Genomic DNA, 22,535 nt, shown 5'->3' on the forward strand with positions numbered 1-22,535 from the left:
TCCCCTCCTTTGTAAAACCTTTGTTCTACTATAGGCCTACTAATATACATCTAATCACATTCTAGTGGTCACATCCTTCTCTTTAGCAGATAATATTGAAGCTAGAATTCCGCCAAGTAAAAAGTGCAATAACCGCAGCTATTATTTCTACATGACCTTTATTTAACTAGTCTAGTTAAGAACCAACTCTTATTTACATTCACAGCCAGTTGTGATACAGCCTGGAATCGAACCACGGTCTGTAGTGACTCGAGAGCAGGGAACACGACGTGTTCGTCAACAACATACATGGTGGGAAATGTAGAGGGACGTGTAGAAATGGAACAATTGTGCCTTTTTGACGGAAATGTGGGAGGTGGCTCTTAAGAGCCTTTGGGGGATTTGGAGATCAGGTCATAGTTTAAGCGCGCTCTCCGCGAATACGGCGGGCAAGCTGGATGTCCTTGGGCATGATGGTCACTCTCTTGGCGTGGATGGCGCACAGGTTGGTGTCCTCGAACAGGCCGACCAGGTAGGCCTCGCTCACCTCCTGCAGGACTATCACGGCAGAACTCTGGAAGCGCAGGTCAGTCTTAAAGTCCTGGGCAATTTCTCTCATCAGGCGCTGGAGCCACGGTGCCGGGCCTGTAACGGTGAGGCTTCTTCACGCCGCCGGTGACCGGGGCGCTCTTGCGCGTAGCCTTGGTGGCGAGCTGCTTCCTGGGTGATTTGCCACTGGTGGATTTGCGAGCGGTTTACTTGGTTCTGGCCATGGCGCTTCCTTCTTTCACAGTCGAAGTATAGCCTCCAAATGCCTATGTGAAGTTTATAAAGCCAGCAGCGGCGTCTGCTGATTGGACACCATTTCTGCACCACCCAGATTGGCCCGTTGCGGAGGCCATTGGACGGGAGGCCCGGCCTCTCCGTGCCGCCCCAAAATGCAAACCCCAACTTTGCAATAAAGGGCTCTGGAGTCTGATGCCCAAATCCCAACGGCAAAAAACAGGTTCACAAAAGGTTCACATCATAAAATACTTTAAATTGTTAAATCATTTAACAGTGCGTTTGACAATGGGTCAAATACTTTAACCATCAAATAAATATTTATAAATACATGAATGAAAAGTTATGTTTAAAATTGTGAGCTAGTCATTCGTGCTCGCCAAAATGTAAGTCTATGAAGCTTGGTTGAATAACGGAACTTAAAAGATGAAGTGTTACCTAATATTCGCCTGATATTAAAATGGGGTCGCTAGAGAATTTCCAAAATCCGGAGAAAAATAAATAAAAATAATAATATATATATATATCTTATTATTTTTTTTATCTCAAAATCATTGTAATGTGGTTAACCCTAATCTAAATCAAATTGATTCAAATCTAAAAGATCCAACTAGAGAGCCCTTAGATCAAAGGGAAAAGGCCTGACCGGTGCACTTGAATCATTCCCACCGTGAATGACTAGAAACTACCCACTACTGAATCATTCTCACTGTGAATGACTAGAAACCGCACACTATTGAATCATTCTCACTGTGAATGACTAGGCCTACTACACTATGAAACCACATACTATTGAATCATTCTCACTGTGAATGACTAGGCCTACTAAAATGTGAAAGCACACATTCTCACTGTGAATGACTAGGCCTACTACAATGTGAAACCACACATTCTCACTGTGAATGACTAGAAACCACACACTACTGAATCATTCTCACTGTGAATGACTAGAAATCACACACTACTGAATCATTCTCAATGTGAATGACTGGAAACTACACACTATTGAATCATTCTCACTGTGAATGACTAGAAACCACACACTACTGAATCATTCTCACTGTGAATGACTGGAAACTACACACTATTGAATCATTCTCACTGTGAATGACTAGAAACTACACACTACTGAATCATTCTCACTGTGAATGACTAGGCCCACTACCCTATGAAACCACACACTATTGAATCATTCTCACTGTGAATGACTAGGCCCTACTAGACTATTGAATCATTCTCACCGTGAATGACTAGGCCCTACTAGACTATTGAATCATTCTCACCGTGAATGACTAGGCCTACTACAATGTGAAACCACACATTCTCACCGTGAATGACTAGGCCTACTACAATGTGAAACCACACATTCTCACTGTGAATGACTAGGCCTATTACAATGTGAAACCACACATTCTCACTGTGAATGACTAGGCCTACTACAATGTGAAACCACACATTCTCACTGTGAATGACTAGAACCCACACACTACTGAATCATTCTCACTGTGAATGACTAGAAATCACACACTACTGAATCATTCTCACAGTGAATGACTAGGCCCACTAGACTATGAAACCACACACTATTGCAAACTTTGATATTACCGGCCGCAATTAATATGGTGCTAACAATGTGTGGGGAGACAGAGGCACAGAAACTCACATCAATACTTTTATCAGAGAACACTGGTAAACAAATAATTGAGGTTATCGTGAGCAATCAAGAGGAAACTGACTGAACGAGTCAGAAACTCCCCAGGTTACGCTCTCCAAATGGACGTTAGCTGTCAAGAGGAAACTGACTGAACGAGTCAGAAACTCCCCAGGTTACGCTCTCCAAATGGACGTTAGCTGTCAAGAGGAAACTGACTGAACGAGTCAGAAACTCCCCAGGTTACGCTCTCCAAATGGACGTTAGCTGTCAAGAGGAAACTGACTGAACGAGTCAGAAACTCCCCAGGTTACGCTCTCCAAATGGACGTTAGCTGTCAAGAGGAAACTGACTGAACGAGTCAGAAACTCCCCAGGTTACGCTCTCCAAATGGACGTTAGCTGTCAAGAGGAAACTGACTGAACGAGTCAGAAACTCCCCAGGTTACGCTCTCCAAATGGACGTTAGCTGTCAAGAGGAAACTGACTGAACGAGTCAGAAACTCCCCAGGTTACGCTCTCCAAATGGACGTCAGCTGTCAAGAGGAAACTGACTGAACGAGTCAGAAACTCCCCAGGTTACGCTCTCCAAATGGACGTCAGCTGTCAAGAGGAAACTGACTGAACGAGTCAGAAACTCCCCAGGTTACGCTCTCCAAATGGACGTCAGCTGTCAAGAGGAAACTGACTGAACGAGTCAGAAACTCCCCAGGTTACGCTCTCCAAATGGACGTTAGCTGTCAAGAGGAAACTGACTGAACGAGTCAGAAACTCCCCAGGTTACGCTCTCCAAATGGACGTTAGCTGTCAAGAGGAAACTGACTGAACGAGTCAGAAACTCCCCAGTTTACGGTCTCCAAATGGACGTTAGCTGTCAAGAGGAAACTGACTGAACGAGTCAGAAACTCCCCAGGTTACGCTCTCCAAATGGACGTTAGCTGTCAAGAGGAAACTGACTGAACGAGTCAGAAACTCCCCAGGTTACGCTCTCCAAATGGACGTTAGCTGTCAAGAGGAAACTGACTGAACGAGTCAGAAACTCCCCAGGTTACGCTCTCCAAATGGACGTTAGCTGTCAAGAGGAAACTGACTGAACGAGTCAGAAACTCCCCAGGTTACGCTCTCCAAATGGACGTTAGCTGTCAAGAGGAAACTGACTGAACGAGTCAGAAACTCCCCAGGTTACGCTCTCCAAATGGACGTTAGATGTCAAGAGGAAACTGACTGAACGAGTCAGAAACTCCCCAGGTTACGCTCTCCAAATGGACGTTAGCTGTCAAGAGGAAACTGACTGAACGAGTCAGAAACTCCCCAGGTTACGCTCTCCAAATGGACGTTAGCTGTCAAGAGGAAACTGACTGAACGAGTCAGAAACTCCCCAGGTTACGCTCTCCAAATGGACGTTAGCTGTCAAGAGGAAACTGACTGAACGAGTCAGAAACTCCCCAGGTTACGCTCTCCAAATGGACGTTAGCTGTCAAGAGGAAACTGACTGAACGAGTCAGAAACTCCCCAGGTTACGCTCTCCAAATGGACGTTAGCTGTCAAGAGGAAACTGACTGAACGAGTCAGAAACTCCCCAGGTTACGCTCTCCAAATGGACGTTAGCTGTCAAGAGGAAACTGACTGAACGAGTCAGAAACTCCCCAGGTTACGCTCTCCAAATGGACGTTAGATGTCAAGAGGAAACTGACTGAACGAGTCAGAAACTCCCCAGGTTACGCTCTCCAAATGGACGTTAGCTGTCAAGAGGAAACTGACTGAACGAGTCAGAAACTCCCCAGGTTACGCTCTCCAAATGGACGTTAGCTGTCAAGAGGAAACTGACTGAACGAGTCAGAAACTCCCCAGGTTACGCTCTCCAAATGGACGTTAGATGTCAAGAGGAAACTGACTGAACGAGTCAGAAACTCCCCAGGTTACGCTCTCCAAATGGACGTTAGATGTCAAGAGGAAACTGACTGAACGAGTCAGAAACTCCCCAGGTTACGCTCTCCAAATGGACGTTAGATGTCAAGAGGAAACTGACTGAACGAGTCAGAAACTCCCCAGGTTACGCTCTCCAAATGGACGTTAGCTGTCAAGAGGAAACTGACTGAACGAGTCAGAAACTCCCCAGGTTACGCTCTCCAAATGGACGTTAGCTGTCAAGAGGAAACTGACTGAACGAGTCAGAAACTCCCCAGGTTACGCTCTCCAAATGGACGTTAGCTGTCAAGAGGAAACTGACTGAACGAGTCAGAAACTCCCCAGGTTACGCTCTCCAAATGGACGTTAGCTGTCAAGAGGAAACTGACTGAACGAGTCAGAAACTCCCCAGGTTACGCTCTCCAAATGGACGTTAGCTGTCAAGAGGAAACTGACTGAACGAGTCAGAAACTCCCCAGGTTACGCTCTCCAAATGGACGTTAGCTGTCAAGAGGAAACTGACTGAACGAGTCAGAAACTCCCCAGGTTACGCTCTCCAAATGGACGTTAGCTGTCAAGAGGAAACTGACTGAACGAGTCAGAAACTCCCCAGGTTACGCTCTCCAAATGGACGTTAGCTGTCAAGAGGAAACTGACTGAACGAGTCAGAAACTCCCCAGGTTACGCTCTCCAAATGGACGTTAGCTGTCAAGAGGAAACTGACTGAACGAGTCAGAAACTCCCCAGGTTACGCTCTCCAAATGGACGTTAGCTGTCAAGAGGAAACTGACTGAACGAGTCAGAAACTCCCCAGGTTACGCTCTCCAAATGGACGTTAGCTGTCAAGAGGAAACTGACTGAACGAGTCAGAAACTCCCCAGGTTACGCTCTCCAAATGGACGTTAGCTGTCAAGAGGAAACTGACTGAACGAGTCAGAAACTCCCCAGGTTACGCTCTCCAAATGGACGTTAGCTGTCAAGAGGAAACTGACTGAACGAGTCAGAAACTCCCCAGGTTACGCTCTCCAAATGGACGTTAGCTGTCAAGAGGAAACTGACTGAACGAGTCAGAAACTCCCCAGGTTACGCTCTCCAAATGGACGTTAGCTGTCAAGAGGAAACTGACTGAACGAGTCAGAAACTCCCCAGGTTACGCTCTCCAAATGGACGTTAGCTGTCAAGAGGAAACTGACTGAACGAGTCAGAAACTCCCCAGGTTACGCTCTCCAAATGGACGTTAGCTGTCAAGAGGAAACTGACTGAACGAGTCAGAAACTCCCCAGGTTACGCTCTCCAAATGGACGTTAGCTGTCAAGAGGAAACTGACTGAACGAGTCAGAAACTCCCCAGGTTACGCTCTCCAAATGGACGTCAGCTGTCAAGAGGAAACTGACTGAACGAGTCAGAAACTCCCCAGGTTACGCTCTCCAAATGGACGTCAGCTGTCAAGAGGAAACTGACTGAACGAGTCAGAAACTCCCCAGGTTACGCTCTCCAAATGGACGTCAGCTGTCAAGAGGAAACTGACTGAACGAGTCAGAAACTCCCCAGGTTACGCTCTCCAAATGGACGTTAGCTGTCAAGAGGAAACTGACTGAACGAGTCAGAAACTCCCCAGGTTACGCTCTCCAAATGGACGTTAGCTGTCAAGAGGAAACTGACTGAACGAGTCAGAAACTCCCCAGTTTACGGTCTCCAAATGGACGTTAGCTGTCAAGAGGAAACTGACTGAACGAGTCAGAAACTCCCCAGGTTACGCTCTCCAAATGGACGTTAGCTGTCAAGAGGAAACTGACTGAACGAGTCAGAAACTCCCCAGGTTACGCTCTCCAAATGGACGTTAGCTGTCAAGAGGAAACTGACTGAACGAGTCAGAAACTCCCCAGGTTACGCTCTCCAAATGGACGTTAGCTGTCAAGAGGAAACTGACTGAACGAGTCAGAAACTCCCCAGGTTACGCTCTCCAAATGGACGTTAGCTGTCAAGAGGAAACTGACTGAACGAGTCAGAAACTCCCCAGGTTACGCTCTCCAAATGGACGTTAGATGTCAAGAGGAAACTGACTGAACGAGTCAGAAACTCCCCAGGTTACGCTCTCCAAATGGACGTTAGCTGTCAAGAGGAAACTGACTGAACGAGTCAGAAACTCCCCAGGTTACGCTCTCCAAATGGACGTTAGCTGTCAAGAGGAAACTGACTGAACGAGTCAGAAACTCCCCAGGTTACGCTCTCCAAATGGACGTTAGCTGTCAAGAGGAAACTGACTGAACGAGTCAGAAACTCCCCAGGTTACGCTCTCCAAATGGACGTTAGCTGTCAAGAGGAAACTGACTGAACGAGTCAGAAACTCCCCAGGTTACGCTCTCCAAATGGACGTTAGCTGTCAAGAGGAAACTGACTGAACGAGTCAGAAACTCCCCAGGTTACGCTCTCCAAATGGACGTTAGCTGTCAAGAGGAAACTGACTGAACGAGTCAGAAACTCCCCAGGTTACGCTCTCCAAATGGACGTTAGATGTCAAGAGGAAACTGACTGAACGAGTCAGAAACTCCCCAGGTTACGCTCTCCAAATGGACGTTAGCTGTCAAGAGGAAACTGACTGAACGAGTCAGAAACTCCCCAGGTTACGCTCTCCAAATGGACGTTAGCTGTCAAGAGGAAACTGACTGAACGAGTCAGAAACTCCCCAGGTTACGCTCTCCAAATGGACGTTAGATGTCAAGAGGAAACTGACTGAACGAGTCAGAAACTCCCCAGGTTACGCTCTCCAAATGGACGTTAGATGTCAAGAGGAAACTGACTGAACGAGTCAGAAACTCCCCAGGTTACGCTCTCCAAATGGACGTTAGATGTCAAGAGGAAACTGACTGAACGAGTCAGAAACTCCCCAGGTTACGCTCTCCAAATGGACGTTAGCTGTCAAGAGGAAACTGACTGAACGAGTCAGAAACTCCCCAGGTTACGCTCTCCAAATGGACGTTAGCTGTCAAGAGGAAACTGACTGAACGAGTCAGAAACTCCCCAGGTTACGCTCTCCAAATGGACGTTAGCTGTCAAGAGGAAACTGACTGAACGAGTCAGAAACTCCCCAGGTTACGCTCTCCAAATGGACGTTAGCTGTCAAGAGGAAACTGACTGAACGAGTCAGAAACTCCCCAGGTTACGCTCTCCAAATGGACGTTAGCTGTCAAGAGGAAACTGACTGAACGAGTCAGAAACTCCCCAGGTTACGCTCTCCAAATGGACGTTAGCTGTCAAGAGGAAACTGACTGAACGAGTCAGAAACTCCCCAGGTTACGCTCTCCAAATGGACGTTAGCTGTCAAGAGGAAACTGACTGAACGAGTCAGAAACTCCCCAGGTTACGCTCTCCAAATGGACGTTAGCTGTCAAGAGGAAACTGACTGAACGAGTCAGAAACTCCCCAGGTTACGCTCTCCAAATGGACGTTAGCTGTCAAGAGGAAACTGACTGAACGAGTCAGAAACTCCCCAGGTTACGCTCTCCAAATGGACGTTAGCTGTCAAGAGGAAACTGACTGAACGAGTCAGAAACTCCCCAGGTTACGCTCTCCAAATGGACGTTAGCTGTCAAGAGGAAACTGACTGAACGAGTCAGAAACTCCCCAGGTTACGCTCTCCAAATGGACGTTAGCTGTCAAGAGGAAACTGACTGAACGAGTCAGAAACTCCCCAGGTTACGCTCTCCAAATGGACGTTAGCTGTCAAGAGGAAACTGACTGAACGAGTCAGAAACTCCCCAGGTTACGCTCTCCAAATGGACGTTAGCTGTCAAGAGGAAACTGACTGAACGAGTCAGAAACTCCCCAGGTTACGCTCTCCAAATGGACGTTAGCTGTCAAGAGGAAACTGACTGAACGAGTCAGAAACTCCCCAGGTTACGCTCTCCAAATGGACGTTAGCTGTCAAGAGGAAACTGACTGAACGAGTCAGAAACTCCCCAGGTTACGCTCTCCAAATGGACGTTAGCTGTCAAGAGGAAACTGACTGAACGAGTCAGAAACTCCCCAGGTTACGCTCTCCAAATGGACGTTAGCTGTCAAGAGGAAACTGACTGAACGAGTCAGAAACTCCCCAGGTTACGCTCTCCAAATGGACGTCAGCTGTCAAAGCCGAGATGCCAATGCGTTGACTTTTCTGTTCCCTGTACATGTCGGGGGTTCTATTCTATTCGTTCCTAACTCCATCAGTGATATATAACATGCTTTGTGTTCCTAGCTCCATCAGTGATATATAACATGCTTTGTGTTCCTAACTCCAACAGTGATATCTAACATGTTTTGTGTTCCTAGCTCCAACAGTGATATCTATCATGTTTTGTATTCCTAGCTCCATCAGTGATATCTATTATGTTTGTATTCCTAGCTCCAACAGTGATATCTATCATGTTTGTGTTCCTAGCTCCAACAGTGATATCTAACATGTTTTGTGTTCCTAGCTCCATCAGTGATATCTAACATGCTTTGTGTTCCTAGCTCCAACAGTGATATATATCATGTTTGTGTTCCTAGCTCCAACAGTGATATCTAACATGTTTTGTGTTCCTAGCTCCATCAGTGATATCTAACATGTTTTGTGTTCCTAGCTCCAACAGTGATATCTAACATGTTTTGTGTTCCTAGCTCCAACAGTGATATCTAACATGTTTGTATTCCTATCTCCATCAGTGATATCTAACATGTTTGTATTCCTAGCTCCAACAGTGATATCTAACATGATTTGTATTCCTAGCTCCAACAGTGATATCTATCATGTTTGTGTTCCTAGCTCCAACAGTGATATCTAACATGTTTTGTGTTCCTAGCTCCAACAGTGATATCTAACATGTTTGTATTCCTATCTCCATCAGTGATATCTATCATTATTGTGTTCCTAGCTCCAACAGTGATATCTATCATGTTTGTGTTCCTAGCTCCATCAGTGATATCTTTACATTTACATTTAAGTCATTTAGCAGACGCTCTTATCCAGAGCGACTTACAAGTAAATACATTCATACTTTTTTTTATACTGGCCCCCCGTGGGAATCGAACCCACAACCCTGGCGTTGCAAGCGCCATGCTCTACCAACTGAGCTACACGGGACCACATATCTAACATGCTTTGTGTTCCTAGCTCCAACAGTGATATCTAACATGTTTGTATTCCAAGCTCCAACAGTGATATCTAACATGCTTGTGTTCCTAGCTCCAACAGTGATATCTAACATGCTTTGTGTTCCTAACTCCATCAGTGATATCTAACATGCTTGTGTTCCTAGCTCCAACAGTGATATCTAACATGCTTTGTGTTCCTAGCTCCAACAGTGATATATAACATGCTTTGTATTCCTAGCTCCAACAGTGATATCTAACATGATTTGTGTTCCTAGCTCCAACAGTGATATCTAACATGCTTGTGTTCCTAGCTCCATCAGTGATATCTAACATGCTTGTGTTCCTAGCTCCAACAGTGATATCTAACATGCTTTGTGTTCCTAGCTTCAACAGTGATATCTAACATGCTTTGTGTTCCTAGCTCCATCAGTGATATTAAACATGCTTTGTGTTCCTAGCTCCATCAGTGATATTAAACATGCTTTGTGTTCCTAAGAAGTCAGATCCACTCCATATACTATTAGGACCTGGCCTGGAGCAGCCAGGTTGACGTCATGACCAGGGTCCCTTTAACCAAAGCAGACCTACTGGGCAGCTACATCGGCTACGTATCAAATCCCATTTTATTGGTCAAATACAATTTTTTTAGCAGATGTTATTGGTCCATACACATTTTAAGCAGATGTTATTGGTCCATAAACATTTTGTAGCAGATGTTATTGTGGGTGTAGTGAAATGCTAGTGTTCCTAGCTCCAAACAGTAGTATCTAATAATTCACAACAATATACACACATCTAACAGTAAAAAACAATGGAATTAAGAAATATATAAATATTAGTACGAGTAATGTCAGAGTGGCATTGTCTAAAATACAGTGGAATAAAATACAGAATATATACATATGAGATGAGTAAAGCAGTATGTAAACATTATTCAAGAGACCAGTTGTAAGACAAGTTCTGGAGTATGCTGTCACTGCCTGTCACCCTGGCATATCATGGTCACATCCTGACCTCACTCAAACCCTGACCGTTCAGTTGGAGAGTATCCAGAAGAGAGCCCTGCAGCAGAATCATTCTAGGCCGGTCGTAACTGTACACCAGCTACCAGGAAGCCCTCATGTCAGAACAGGAGCAGATCTGCCTGACATTTGTTAAATCCCCAAAGAACTCCCAGTTTACAGACTGGCTCCCTCCAACCAGAGAACAAACTGAACACCCTCTCTCTCTCCGTGACACCAAACAGGCTGCTATCAGAACTCCTAGTTTACAGACTGGCTCCCTCCAACCAGAGAACAAACTGAACCCTCTCTCTCCGTGACACCAAACAGGCCGCTATCAGAACTCCTAGTTTACAGACTGACTCCCTCCAACCAGAGAACAAACTGAACCCTCTCTCTCCGTGACACCAAACAGGCCGCTATCAGAACTCCTAGTTTACAGACTGACTCCCTCCAACCAGAGAACAAACTGAACACTCTCTCTCTCCGTGACAACAAACAGGCCGCTATCAGAACTCCTAGTTTACAGACTGACTCCCTCCAACCAGAGAACAAACTGAACACCCTCTCTCTCTCCGTGACACCAAACAGGCTGCTATCAGAACTCCTAGTTTACAGACTGGCTCCCTCCAACCAGAGAACAAACTGAACACCCTCTCTCTCTCCGTGACACCAAACAGGCTGCTATCAGAACTCCTAGTTTACAGACTGACTCCCTCCAACCAGAGAACAAACTGAACCCTCTCTCTCCGTGACACCAAACAGGCTGCTATCAGAACTCCTAGTTTACAGACTGACTCCCTCCAACCAGAGAACAAACTGAACCCTCTCTCTCCGTGACAACAAACAGGCCGCTATCAGACTCTCCCGTTCCATACTTCACTAAAAACCGGATCGATTAAAATGGCGTGTACAATTCAGTCTATGACTGAGAAAGAAAGGAAAAACTACTACTACTTCCACTACTACTACTACTACTACTACAGCTACTACCACTGCTACTACTACTACTACTACTACTACCGCTACTACTACCGCTACTACTACTACTACTACCACTACTGCTACTACTACTACCACTACTGCTACTACTACTACCACTACTACTGCTACTACCACTACACCTGCTACTACCACTGCTACTACTACTACTACTACAGCTACTACCACTACTACTACAGCTACTGCTACTACATCTACTACCACTACTATTGCCACTACTACTACTACTACTACCACTACTATTGCCACTACTACCGCTACTACTTCCACTACTACTACTACTACTACTACTACTACAGCTACTGCTACTACATCTACTACCACTACTACTGCTACTACCACTACTACTGCTACTACCGCTACTACTTCCACCACTACTACTACTTCCACCACTACTACTACTACTACTACAGCATCTACTACCACTACAACTGCTACTACCACTACTACTGCTACCACAGTTACTGCTACCACAGTTACTGCTACTACTACAGCTACTGCTACAGTTACTACTACTACTACTACTACTACTACAGGTACTGCTACTGCTACTACCACAGTTACTGCTACTACTGCTACTACTACTACAGCTACTACTACTACTACTACAGCTACTGCTACTGCTACTACCACAGTTACTGCTACTACAGCTACTCCTACTACAATTCAGTCTCTGACTGTGAGAAAGAAAGGAAAAACTACTACTACACAACATAAGTGGTTTTATCCACATTTCAGCCTCATGGCGTCAATTAATCAATATTCAGACTATAGGCCTATAAAACAAAGTCTGTAATGGTAATTTAAAAAACTGCACTTTGTCATATATTACCGTAAAATGTAGTCTGAAGATGGGGGAAACGTGGTGGAAGAACCTTGATCATTTTAAATTCAAGAAAGCCATTTTGTGTGACTACTACTGTATACACCACCTGGGAAAAACACATACATTTCAAATGTAACTGAATATTACCATACGTTGTTCCAAGTTTGAGATCAGGTCCTCATTTAACAACGCTTAACTATGTATAAAAAAGGCCATTGAAGCATACCTAAAGTAATGTATATGATATTTTCTAGATCAGTAAAAATACTATGCAAAATGCCATTCTAAATGTGCCACTGTAGGTATGACCCTCTTGACGTCTCAACCGCCTGGTTGAGCTCTGTAACTTGATTGGAAAAATATTATTGGAAGTTCTTATTTCAGTTGGTAGTAATAGGAATGTAAGGTTAAATCATTGTTTTAATATGTTTTTTAAAAGAAGAAACAGAGGGTAACATTTTTTTGTTGTTGTTGAGTTTACTTTCTACAATTTGATTTAATGTGGCATAAACAAAAACACATTTTCAGTCAAAAATATGAGACAAGGGCGGGAGCACTGTGTGTGTTCTCTCATGAAGACTAAGTGCATGTGACGTGAAATATGTCTTTCCACACTGGGAGCAGTGGTAAGGCATCTTTCCTGTGTGTGTTACCTCGTGGTCTGTCAGGTGCCTAAACTGGGTAAATATCATTCCGCACTGGGAGCAGCGAAAAAGTTTCCCCCCTGTATGGCATTTCTCATGCACTTTCAGGTTCCCTAAATTCTTAAAAGTCTTTTCACAATGAGAACAGTGGAAAAGCCTCTTTACTTCTGTGTGAGTTCTCTCATGTGATTCCAGGTTCCCTAACTGGATAAATCTCTTTCCGCACTGAGAGCAGTGATAAGGCTTCTCCCCTGTGTGTATTTTCGTATGTGCTTTCAAGCTCCCTGAATGGGTGAATCTCTTTCCACACAGGGAGCAGTGGTACGGCTTCTCTCCTGTATGTGTCCTCCCGTGCGTTTTCAGGTTCCCTAAATGGTTAAAACTTTTTCCACACTGGGAGCAGTGGTGTAGTCCAGCTGGTTTGGACGTCGCTGGGTCTGGATCCCCTGAAGGACTCTTACCGCTGTCAACGTGAGAGTCTGGTCTCTCTCCTGCCAAAGACAGTGTTTAGTTAGACAGACATGTACGAAGTCCACATGATGAAACTTCCGATTAAGTCTTTGTATGAGGTTTAATATAGATCCCTCAGAGCAGAGTGGCTGTAGAGAACTGTAGGCTAATAAAAATCCTATTGAACTTTACAAGACTTTCATATTTCAGATAGACATCCTTATTAATCAAAATGACATCCAAATCTGATCTACTTTTTAGGGGTTGTATGGGAATTTATCCAAATCTGATCTAGCTCTATAACATCCTTATTGATCTCCACATCCACATCTGATATAGGGTTAGCAGGGCATCGATGGAATGTGGATGTCAGACTAAATTAAGTTGGTTTCAATTATTGACTTTGGAAGTAAATCCAAATTCACTATTATGACATCAAAATTGGTAAATAAACAGAAAGTTTAAATAGAATATTGATTTATTATTTTTTATATTCTTTTGCTTTTAACTCAGCTAGGTGAACCGGACGAGTGTGCTCGCACATGCCCTTAGGGGTAGGCCCCCTTTTTTCTCCACTTCCTGCCTGAATAACGTGCCCAAAGTAAACTGACTATAGCTCAGGTCCTGAAGCCAGGATATGCATATAATTGGTACCATTGGAAAGAAAACACTTTGAAGTTTGTAGAAATGTTTTTTTGGGGGGGGGGGGGGAGACCATCCTCTTACACGGAACTCAAACCGGCTGCACGCGTGCGCTATCGTGCATAAATGTATTTTGTCCCCCTACACCAAACGCGATCACGACACGCAGGTTAAAATATCAAAACAAACTCTGAACCAATGACATTAAATTTGGGGACAGGTCGAAAAGCATTAAACATGTATGACGATTTAGCTAGTTAGCTTGCAAGCTAATTTGTCCTATTTAGCTATCTTGCTGTTGCTAGCTAATTTGACCTGGGATATAAACATTGAGTTGTTATTTTACCTGAAATGCACAAGGTCCTCTACTCTGACAATTAATCCACACAAACGGCCAACCGAATCGTTTCTAGTCATCTCTCCTCCTTCCAGGCTTTTTCATCTTTGAACTTATATGGGGATTGGCATCTACTCTTTCATAGTATTACCACGACAACTGGCAAAACATTTCATCTTTCAATCACCCACGTGGGTAAAACCAATGAGGAGTTGGCACGTGGGTACCTGCTTCTATAAACCAATGAGGAGATGGGAGAGGCAGGACTTGCAGCGTGATCAGCATCAGAAATAGGAACGACTTCTATTTTAGCCCTTGGCAATGCAAACGCTCGTTGGCGCGCGTGAGCAGTGTGGGTGCAACAATAGAATAACATGGATTTCTACATTTATTTTGCAACGCTCGCGCACGCGACGTGTCCGGTCTGGTCAGCATGTTAGAAATGCAAGAGAAAGGTCATATTGTAAAATAGCTCCCTGATGCAATTCCTATGGCTTCCACAGGATGTCAGCAGTACATCCGGTACAAAAACAAACTCACTTCCTTGACAACAGCTCTGCACTGCTCCACGGAGCGCAACAAGTATGAATTCCCTGACTTCTGCAGAGGCCGCATCACCGTAAATGCTGCATGGTCAATGCAGACGTCGGATTAACTATGCAGCGCCCAGACGCACAATTCACCTCTCTCCCGCCAATTTGACAGTATTTCTGATTGGCTTAACGCACCCCCACTATTGACCTGTGGAGCTTCTCAATGTAATGTTTTCTTCGCCTAAAACCGCAAGCAAACAAAGTCTGTTTTAACATCCATTGAGAATGACAATAGTTCCTCAATGTATATGAAAAATCTTTCCAGCTCTCTCTCCCTTTCGATGAACCACTCAGCGTGAAAGGGAAAAATGTCTCTGATCCAGTGGAAACGTCCTAAAATAGGCCTACCTGATTACTTCTTATCAGTGTTTGACTTGGACTGAAATAGGTTCCGGTATTCATTTTATATCAATGAATGTTGCTCTTGCTGCGGGCGATTCCCTGATCCACCTCTACGCAGACGACACCATTCTGTATACTTCTGGCCCTTCCTTGGACACTGTGCTATCTAACCTCCAAACGAGCTTCAATGCCATACAACACTCCTTCCGTGGCCTCCAACTGCTCTTAAACGCTAGTAAAACCAAATGCATGCTTTTCAACCGTTCGCTGCCTGCACCCGCACGCCCGACTAGCATCACCACCCTGGACGGTTCCGACCTAGAATATGTGGACATCTATAAGTACCTAGGTGTCTGGCTAGACTGCAAACTCTCCTTCCAGACTCATATTAAGCATCTCCAATCCAAAATCAAATCTAGGGTCGGCTTTCTATTTCGCAACAAAGCCTCCTTCACTCACGCCGCCAAACTTACCCTAGTACAACTGACTATCCTACCGATCCTCGACTTCGGCGATGTCATCTACAAAATAGCTTCCAATACTCTACTCAGCAAACTGGATGCAGTTTATCACAGTGCCATCCGTTTTGTTACTAAAGCACCTTATACGACCCACCACTGCGACCTGTATGCCCTAGTCGGCTGGCCCTCGCTACATGTTCGTCGTCAGACCCACTGGTTCCAGGTCATCTACAAGGCTATGCTAGGTAAAGTGCCGCCTTATCTCAGTTCACTGGTCACGATGGCTACACCCACCCGTAGCACGCGCTCCAGCAGGTGTATCTCACTGATCATCCCTAAAGCCAAAACCTCATTTAGCCGCCTTTCCTTCCAGTTCTCTGCTGCCTGCGACTGGCTCGAATTGCAAAAATCTCTGAAGTTGGAGACCTTTATCTCCCTCAACAACTTTAAACATCTGCTATCTGAGCAGCTAACCGATCGCTGCAGCTGTACATAGTCCATCGGTATATAGCCCACCCAATTTACCTACCTCACCCCCCATACTGCTTTTATTTATTAACTTTTCTGCTCTTTTGCACACCAGTATCTCTACTTGCACATGATCATCTGATGATTTATCACTCCAGTGTTAATCTGCTAAATTGTAATTATTCAATTTATTGCCTACCTCCTCATGCCTTTTGCACACATTGTATATAGATTCTCTTTTTTTCTACCATGTTATTGACTTGTTTATTGTTTACTCCATGTGTAACTCTGTGTTGTTGTCTGTTCATACTGCTATGCTTTATCTTGGCCAGGTCGCAGTTGCAAATGAGAACTTGTTCTCAACTAGCCTACCTGGTTAAATAAAGGTGAAATAAAAAATAAAAATAAAAAATAAAAATTTGGGTGCTGGTACTGTTTATATTTAGGTGCAGGAGCTCCACTATACTTCTGATATTTTATTTTGAGGAACATTTGAGGTGTCGCTCCTCAGCTCCTGCCCAAGTCAAGCACTGCTTCTTATCCCTTGCGCAAATAGCCTACAGCTGTGTCGGTCCTGAGCTCACTGGTGCGGGGAAACTGAGGATCCAGAATATTTTACAAGTTTAAGTTAGCTAGCACAAGCTTCGGGCCAGACCCATGTTAATAGCTGATACAATGTTTCAAGTTGGTTGCAGACAGGCCATAGTCAATGTGATTTATAGGATTTTTTTATTTATTTTTAAAATCAGGATATTTTCTACCTGCAGGCTGCAATGTTTTTATTTGTTGGCTTTATGTAGGTTATTTTTACACAGCTGGAAACAGAAGATACTTTTTAGGTTTTTATAATTTTCATTTTAGAGTGAATTTTGATTAACCACATGATAATGATTTTGAGATATGAAGACGTTTATTATAAATGAAATTAAAATGTTACATGTGAATGTGCATATGAAAACCATAACTGGCACGCAGATCAGTAGAAATAGTCAGATAAATTGGCATTTCACATGAGGAAGGCAGAATGATGTCTATATATGGAAAAATACACGTAAAAAAAAAATGTGCGACCAAGATTTGTATTAGTCAGGGACAGCCCTACCGGGAACAGATACCAGTGGGCAGATCTATTTATTTGTTACAACTAAACTACAGCACTTACTTTGATGAGTCAAATCTGATCCTTTCTTCTCTTCTCCTCCGCTCACAGTTCCACTCAGCCCCGTTGTTTTCCTGCAGTCCACCAGCAGCACAGACAACCTCTTCATACCCAGCAGTAAGGTGCTACCAGGAGAGGCACGACACGGGGACTCCAGGAGGGAGGAAGGGCTAGCGTTGTCCTGGTAACCATAAAGAGGGGACATAGACACATATCATTATGGATGCTGATGTCACTGTTGTCATAAAGTGCTTTACAGAAACCCAGCCTAGACCCCGATAGAGCAAGCTGTACCATCTGGTGTTCTGATCTGGAGAGAATCTTCACTGCCTCGTCACCATCAGGATGTTGTTGAGGCTCCCCAGAGGATCCAGGGTAGTCACATCTCTCTCCTGCGTGAACGAGAACATCAAACAGATGGTAAACGTATTACTTTTTATTGCAATCATAGATGGTAGGGAAATTCGATTTGATTGGTCCTCAACTCACAGCTCAGACACAACACTTGAGTCAGGATAAAGTGGGGTTAGCCTGCCCCCTGATTGGTCCTCAACTAGCCTCCCCCGGAGCAGGTTAGAGATGAAGGATTTGTTGCCATATAAACTTCCATGGTTAAGAGGTAAGAGACCTTCCACAGTTATCTTGAGTTGAATTCAGTGAGTTGAATTCAGAATTGACCAAAGTGAGCTCACTAACTCCTCTATCCCACTACATAGTATACACCTCAGAGTTAAACAGGCTGTTGGGTTCTGATGGGAAATGAAAGTTGAGCAGGTGTTCATAATGTTTTGTACACTCAGTATATATTGGGTTCAGATGGGGTATGACCGTTGAACTAAGGTCGTTGGGCATTTAGAAGTTATATTCTTCCAGAATCAATGGCTACAACTCTCTCTTATGTGCCGTCAGTTTCTTGGACTTCTCCTCTGCTTTTAAACGTGAAGTTGTGGACTGGTTCCAGGTGACATTTGTGGTGTACAAAGCGCTGGGTGAATTTCATAAGTTCCCGTACCTTATTATGTCAGAAAGCCCCATTTCTCTGCTCTCTGTTTCCACTCTCTCAGCGGAGCAGACTTCAACTGGCAGGTTTCACACCCCACGTTTACATAGGGAGTAACATGTCACATTTTCTGGCCTATCCAGAAAAATGATAAATGTTCTCTTCCTCTGAGAGAGTAAGCCCAGCTTGGGAGACAGCATCCAGTGTGGAAAGATGTTTACCCGCTGACTAAACAAAATTAATTTAGATGTAAATGGACAATAAAGTATCAATAATTTAAAAGTTAAAAAATGCATGTACCAATCAGTCACAATCCCCTTTAACATTTCCTCCAGTACTGAACAACATATTCGAGTGTAGAACTACAGTAGAATGCCCCTTTAAAACCACATTAGTTCAACAACTGCAGAGTTGTTTTTAGACAATACTCACTGGTGTTAATCAGATCTTCTGTCTCCTCCTCTTTCACTCCCAGAACGTCTTCTACCTTTTCTTTTCTTGAGACAGCCTCGTCTTCCTCCCAAAACGGTTCGTCTTTCACTCTAACAGCCGCCTCTTCCTCCTTTTTCATTCTGAAAGCTTCTACCTCCTCCTCTTCTACTGTGACAGCCTGTATCCCCTCTTCCTCTTTCACTCCTAACGTTTCATTCTCTTCTTTCACTATAACATCCTCCTCTTCTTTCAATGTGATAGCCTCCTCTTCCTCCTTTTTCATTCGGAAAGCTTCTTCCTCTCCTTTCACTGTAATATCATCCTCTTTTACGACAATGTTCAGCCCCAGAGCTTCTTTCTGCGTCCAGCAGACCTCATCTTCTTTAGCAGGGGAGAAGTAGCTTAGTGAGCTCATGGTCGGGGATATTAGTTAGCTAGCTAGCATTAGCTGGTTAGCATTAGCGACTAGCCTAGTGCCGGGCTCAGTATCAATCTTAACAAGTTAACACATTTAACATGCAAATGACGTTGAAATTAAGCAGTTGATACGTTAACAAAAATTGTGTTTAAAACACTGAGACTAATATACACAAGAATGGTCTAAAGAGCTTCCATATTTCGGCTTTATGTTGCCTAGCAAGCTATCGAGGTGGATGAATAAGTAGCCATGTTGCTCTTCTTAGCATCCCGTCCACTAGAATATACGTCACGTAAGAATTACTCACTTCGCCATCTGCTGGCTGAATTGGGTGACGCAAAGAGGATTCTGTCAAACAATGTTATAACAAATCATTTCAAATTAAGGTTTTACCACACTTCTTATATATACACTATTACCCTCTGTGGAGTTGATAAAAGCCGGAAACTTCCGGTTTGGATCAATGTCAATATCTTGAATCATATTGAAAGAAAACATGCTCATCGGTAGCGTGGCCGAGCGGTCTAAGGCGCTGGATTAAGGCTCCAGTCTCTTCGGAGGCGCGGGTTCGAATCCCGCCGCTGCCAGTTCTTTTTTGAGCGGCGCAGTGGTTGCATCTCACCCTGGTTCGATTCCAAGCTGTATCACAAACGGCCGTGTTCGGAATTTCCATAGGGCGGCTCACAATTGTCCCATGTTTGCGGTCATTGTAAATAAGAATTGTTCTTAATTAACTTGCCTAGTTAAATACGGGGCTATCATCAGAACTGGCCCTCATTACATCACAGCTGTTGATTCTCCAACCCTTTATCCATCAGAACTGTTCCATTACAGCTGTTGCTTCACCAAACCTTTTCTCCATTTCGTCCGCACTACTCGCCTCCATTTCCAAACTTTGGATCCTCGTCGTAGATTTATGTCTCGAAGCTGAATGTTGATCCAACATCTGCAGCTAATTCAAACCAGCCCACTGGGTACAGACGTCATTTCAACTTCGAGTTTTGATTTACATTTGGTTAAATTGTCAACTAAAGTGAATTCAACATGAAATCAACAAAACATTTAACCGTGTAATTGGATTTAAGTTGGGTGAAAATGCCTTATGTTAATGATTTTTGCAAATCCAATCAGTTTTCCACGTTGATCTAACGTCATCACATTTATTTGTATTCATGTTTTTGTTGTTGAAATGACAACAACCCATTTGTCAGCAGGGGGAGGCTTAAATACGCGTGACTGTTGCAAATGAACATCCTCGGATAGTCGAAACCAAAGTCTTCATCAATGCGTGGGCGAGTCAGTGCCACATTTTCATTTTTTGCCGACATCAAGACGTTATCCTGAAAAAATCTAGGCTATGTGGCAAATAACGTAAAAAATGTCGGCTTCCCTGACAAAAAAAAAGATTGCCGTTTTGAAACTGCAGTAAAAGTGCAGTAATTGCAGTCGACTGTGGTATTTTGGACGCAGTAATTGCAGTCGACTGTGGTATTTTGGACGCAGTAATTGCAGTCGACTGTGGTATTTTGGACGCAGTAATTGCAGTCGACTGTGGTATTTTGGACGCAGTAATTGCAGTCGACTGTGGTATTTTGGACGCAGTAATTGCAGTCGACTGTGGTATTTTGGACGCAGTAATTGCAGTCGACTGTGGTATTTTGGACGCAGTAATTGCAGTCGACTGTGGTATTTTGGACGCAGTAATTGCAGTCGACTGTGGTATTTTGGACGCAGTAATTGCAGTCGACTGTGGTATTTTGGACGCAGTAATTGCAGAATAGCCGCAGTGTACTACAAGGTTTATTTGATTGTAATAAATAAATGAGTTCTTTGGTTTCCATGACAATTAACTGTTTTCCTTCACTCCTATTGATAAAGACAATTTTATTAAAAGGCCTCTGTGCTGCATGTGTGAAGTGGCATCCTGTCATTAACCCAGAACATGTTTTGTTTGTATTTGCACAACAATGATTTGAATGTTAGTATTTTTAAAATAAACAAATCTGATAAATTAAAAAAAAGGTGTCTGTCATCTGCCTAGTCACTTTTACCCCTACCTACATGTACATATTACCCCAACTACCTCGTACCCCTGCACATTGACTCTGTACAGGCACTTCTTGTATGTAACCTCCTTATTGTTATTTTGTGTTACTATTTCCTTTTTTTCCCTTTTAATTCATCATTGTTGGGAAAGGGCTCATTAGGAAGCATTTCAGGGTCAAGTCTACACCTGTTGGGAAAGGGCTCATGAGGAAGCATTTCAGGGTCAAGTCTACACCTGTTGGGAAAGGGCTCATTAGGAAGCATTTCAGCGTAAAGTCTACACCTGTTGGGAAAGGGCTCATTAGGAAGCATTTCAGGGTCAAGTCTACACCTGTTGGGAAAGGGCTCATGAGGAAGCATTTCAGGGTCAAGTCTACACCTGTTGGGAAAGGGCTCATTAGGAAGCATTTCAGCGTAAAGTCTACACCTGTTGGGAAAGGGCTCATTAGGAAGCATTTCAGGGTCAAGTCTACACCTGTTGGGAAAGGGCTCATTAGGAAGCATTTCAGGGTAATGTCTACACCTGTTGGGAAAGGGCTCATTAGGAAGCATTTCAGCGTAAAGTCTACACCTGTTGGGAAAGGGCTCATTAGGAAGCATTTCAGCGTAAAGTCTACACCTGTTGGGAAAGGGCTCATGGGGAAGCATTTCAGGGTAAAGTCTACACCTGTTGGGAAAGGGCTCATTAGGAAGCATTTCAGCGTAAAGTCTACACCTGTTGGGAAAGGGCTCATTAGGAAGCATTTCAGGGTCAAGTCTACACCTGTTGCATTTGGTGAATGTGCGAAATACAATTTGATTTGATTTCAAATACAGTACACATGGGGAAAATATTAATGTGAGCCAGTTTGGCTACAGCAGGAAAATAATCCTGCTAAAACAGGAAATGTGAATTATTATGCTGATTTATAACACTTTTTTTTTGTAGGGATTGATGCATTTTACGTTAGGGCAAATTAAGTCTGAAATTTTAAGTGGAAATTACAAACTTTGGAAGCCTTTTTAAACTGTGAATAAACTACAAGTTTGAATGTACGGTGCTGCACAGGAAGAGTGATAGAACTAAGATCCTACATCTGTACGCAATCTGTGCGAGAGGAAAAACTCTACACACTAGGAGCATTGAAAAAACTTTACAATTCATAGATGGAAATCAGTCAATTTAAATAAATGTATTAGGCCCTATTCTATGGATTTCACATGACTGGGAAGGGGCGCAACCATGGGTGGGCCTGGGAGGGCATAGGCCCACCCACTGGTGAGCCAGACCCAGCCAATC

At 43.9% G+C, this 22,535-nt stretch overlaps 1 protein-coding gene, 1 non-coding gene and 1 pseudogene across 2 annotated transcripts; 1 reads left to right on the forward strand and 2 right to left on the reverse strand.

The window, feature by feature from the left end:
• Nucleotides 1–400: 400 nt before the first annotated feature.
• Nucleotides 401–828, reverse strand: LOC129839563 (histone H3-like; annotated as a pseudogene).
• A 9,212-nt stretch (nucleotides 829–10,040) lies between these two features.
• LOC129839547 (zinc finger and SCAN domain-containing protein 2-like) lies at nucleotides 10,041–19,503 on the reverse strand. The gene is made up of 4 exons (XM_055907068.1): nucleotides 18,793–19,503; nucleotides 17,655–17,752; nucleotides 17,364–17,541; nucleotides 10,041–13,399 (listed from the first exon to the last, which is right to left on the reverse strand). Exons 1-4 carry the CDS (start codon nucleotides 19,205–19,207, stop codon nucleotides 12,789–12,791), a joined length of 1,302 nt encoding a protein of 433 aa, XP_055763043.1. The 5' UTR covers nucleotides 19,208–19,503; the 3' UTR covers nucleotides 10,041–12,788.
• Nucleotides 19,504–19,715: 212 nt separating this feature from the next.
• On the forward strand, nucleotides 19,716–19,797 carry trnal-aag (transfer RNA leucine (anticodon AAG)). Its single transcript has one exon. It is a non-coding gene; the product is annotated as a tRNA-Leu (tRNA).
• The last annotated feature ends 2,738 nt before the right edge of the window (nucleotides 19,798–22,535 follow it).

Source organism: Salvelinus fontinalis, chromosome 40 (genome assembly GCF_029448725.1).
Source record: "Salvelinus fontinalis isolate EN_2023a chromosome 40, ASM2944872v1, whole genome shotgun sequence".
Taxonomy (NCBI): Eukaryota; Metazoa; Chordata; class Actinopteri; order Salmoniformes; family Salmonidae; genus Salvelinus; species Salvelinus fontinalis.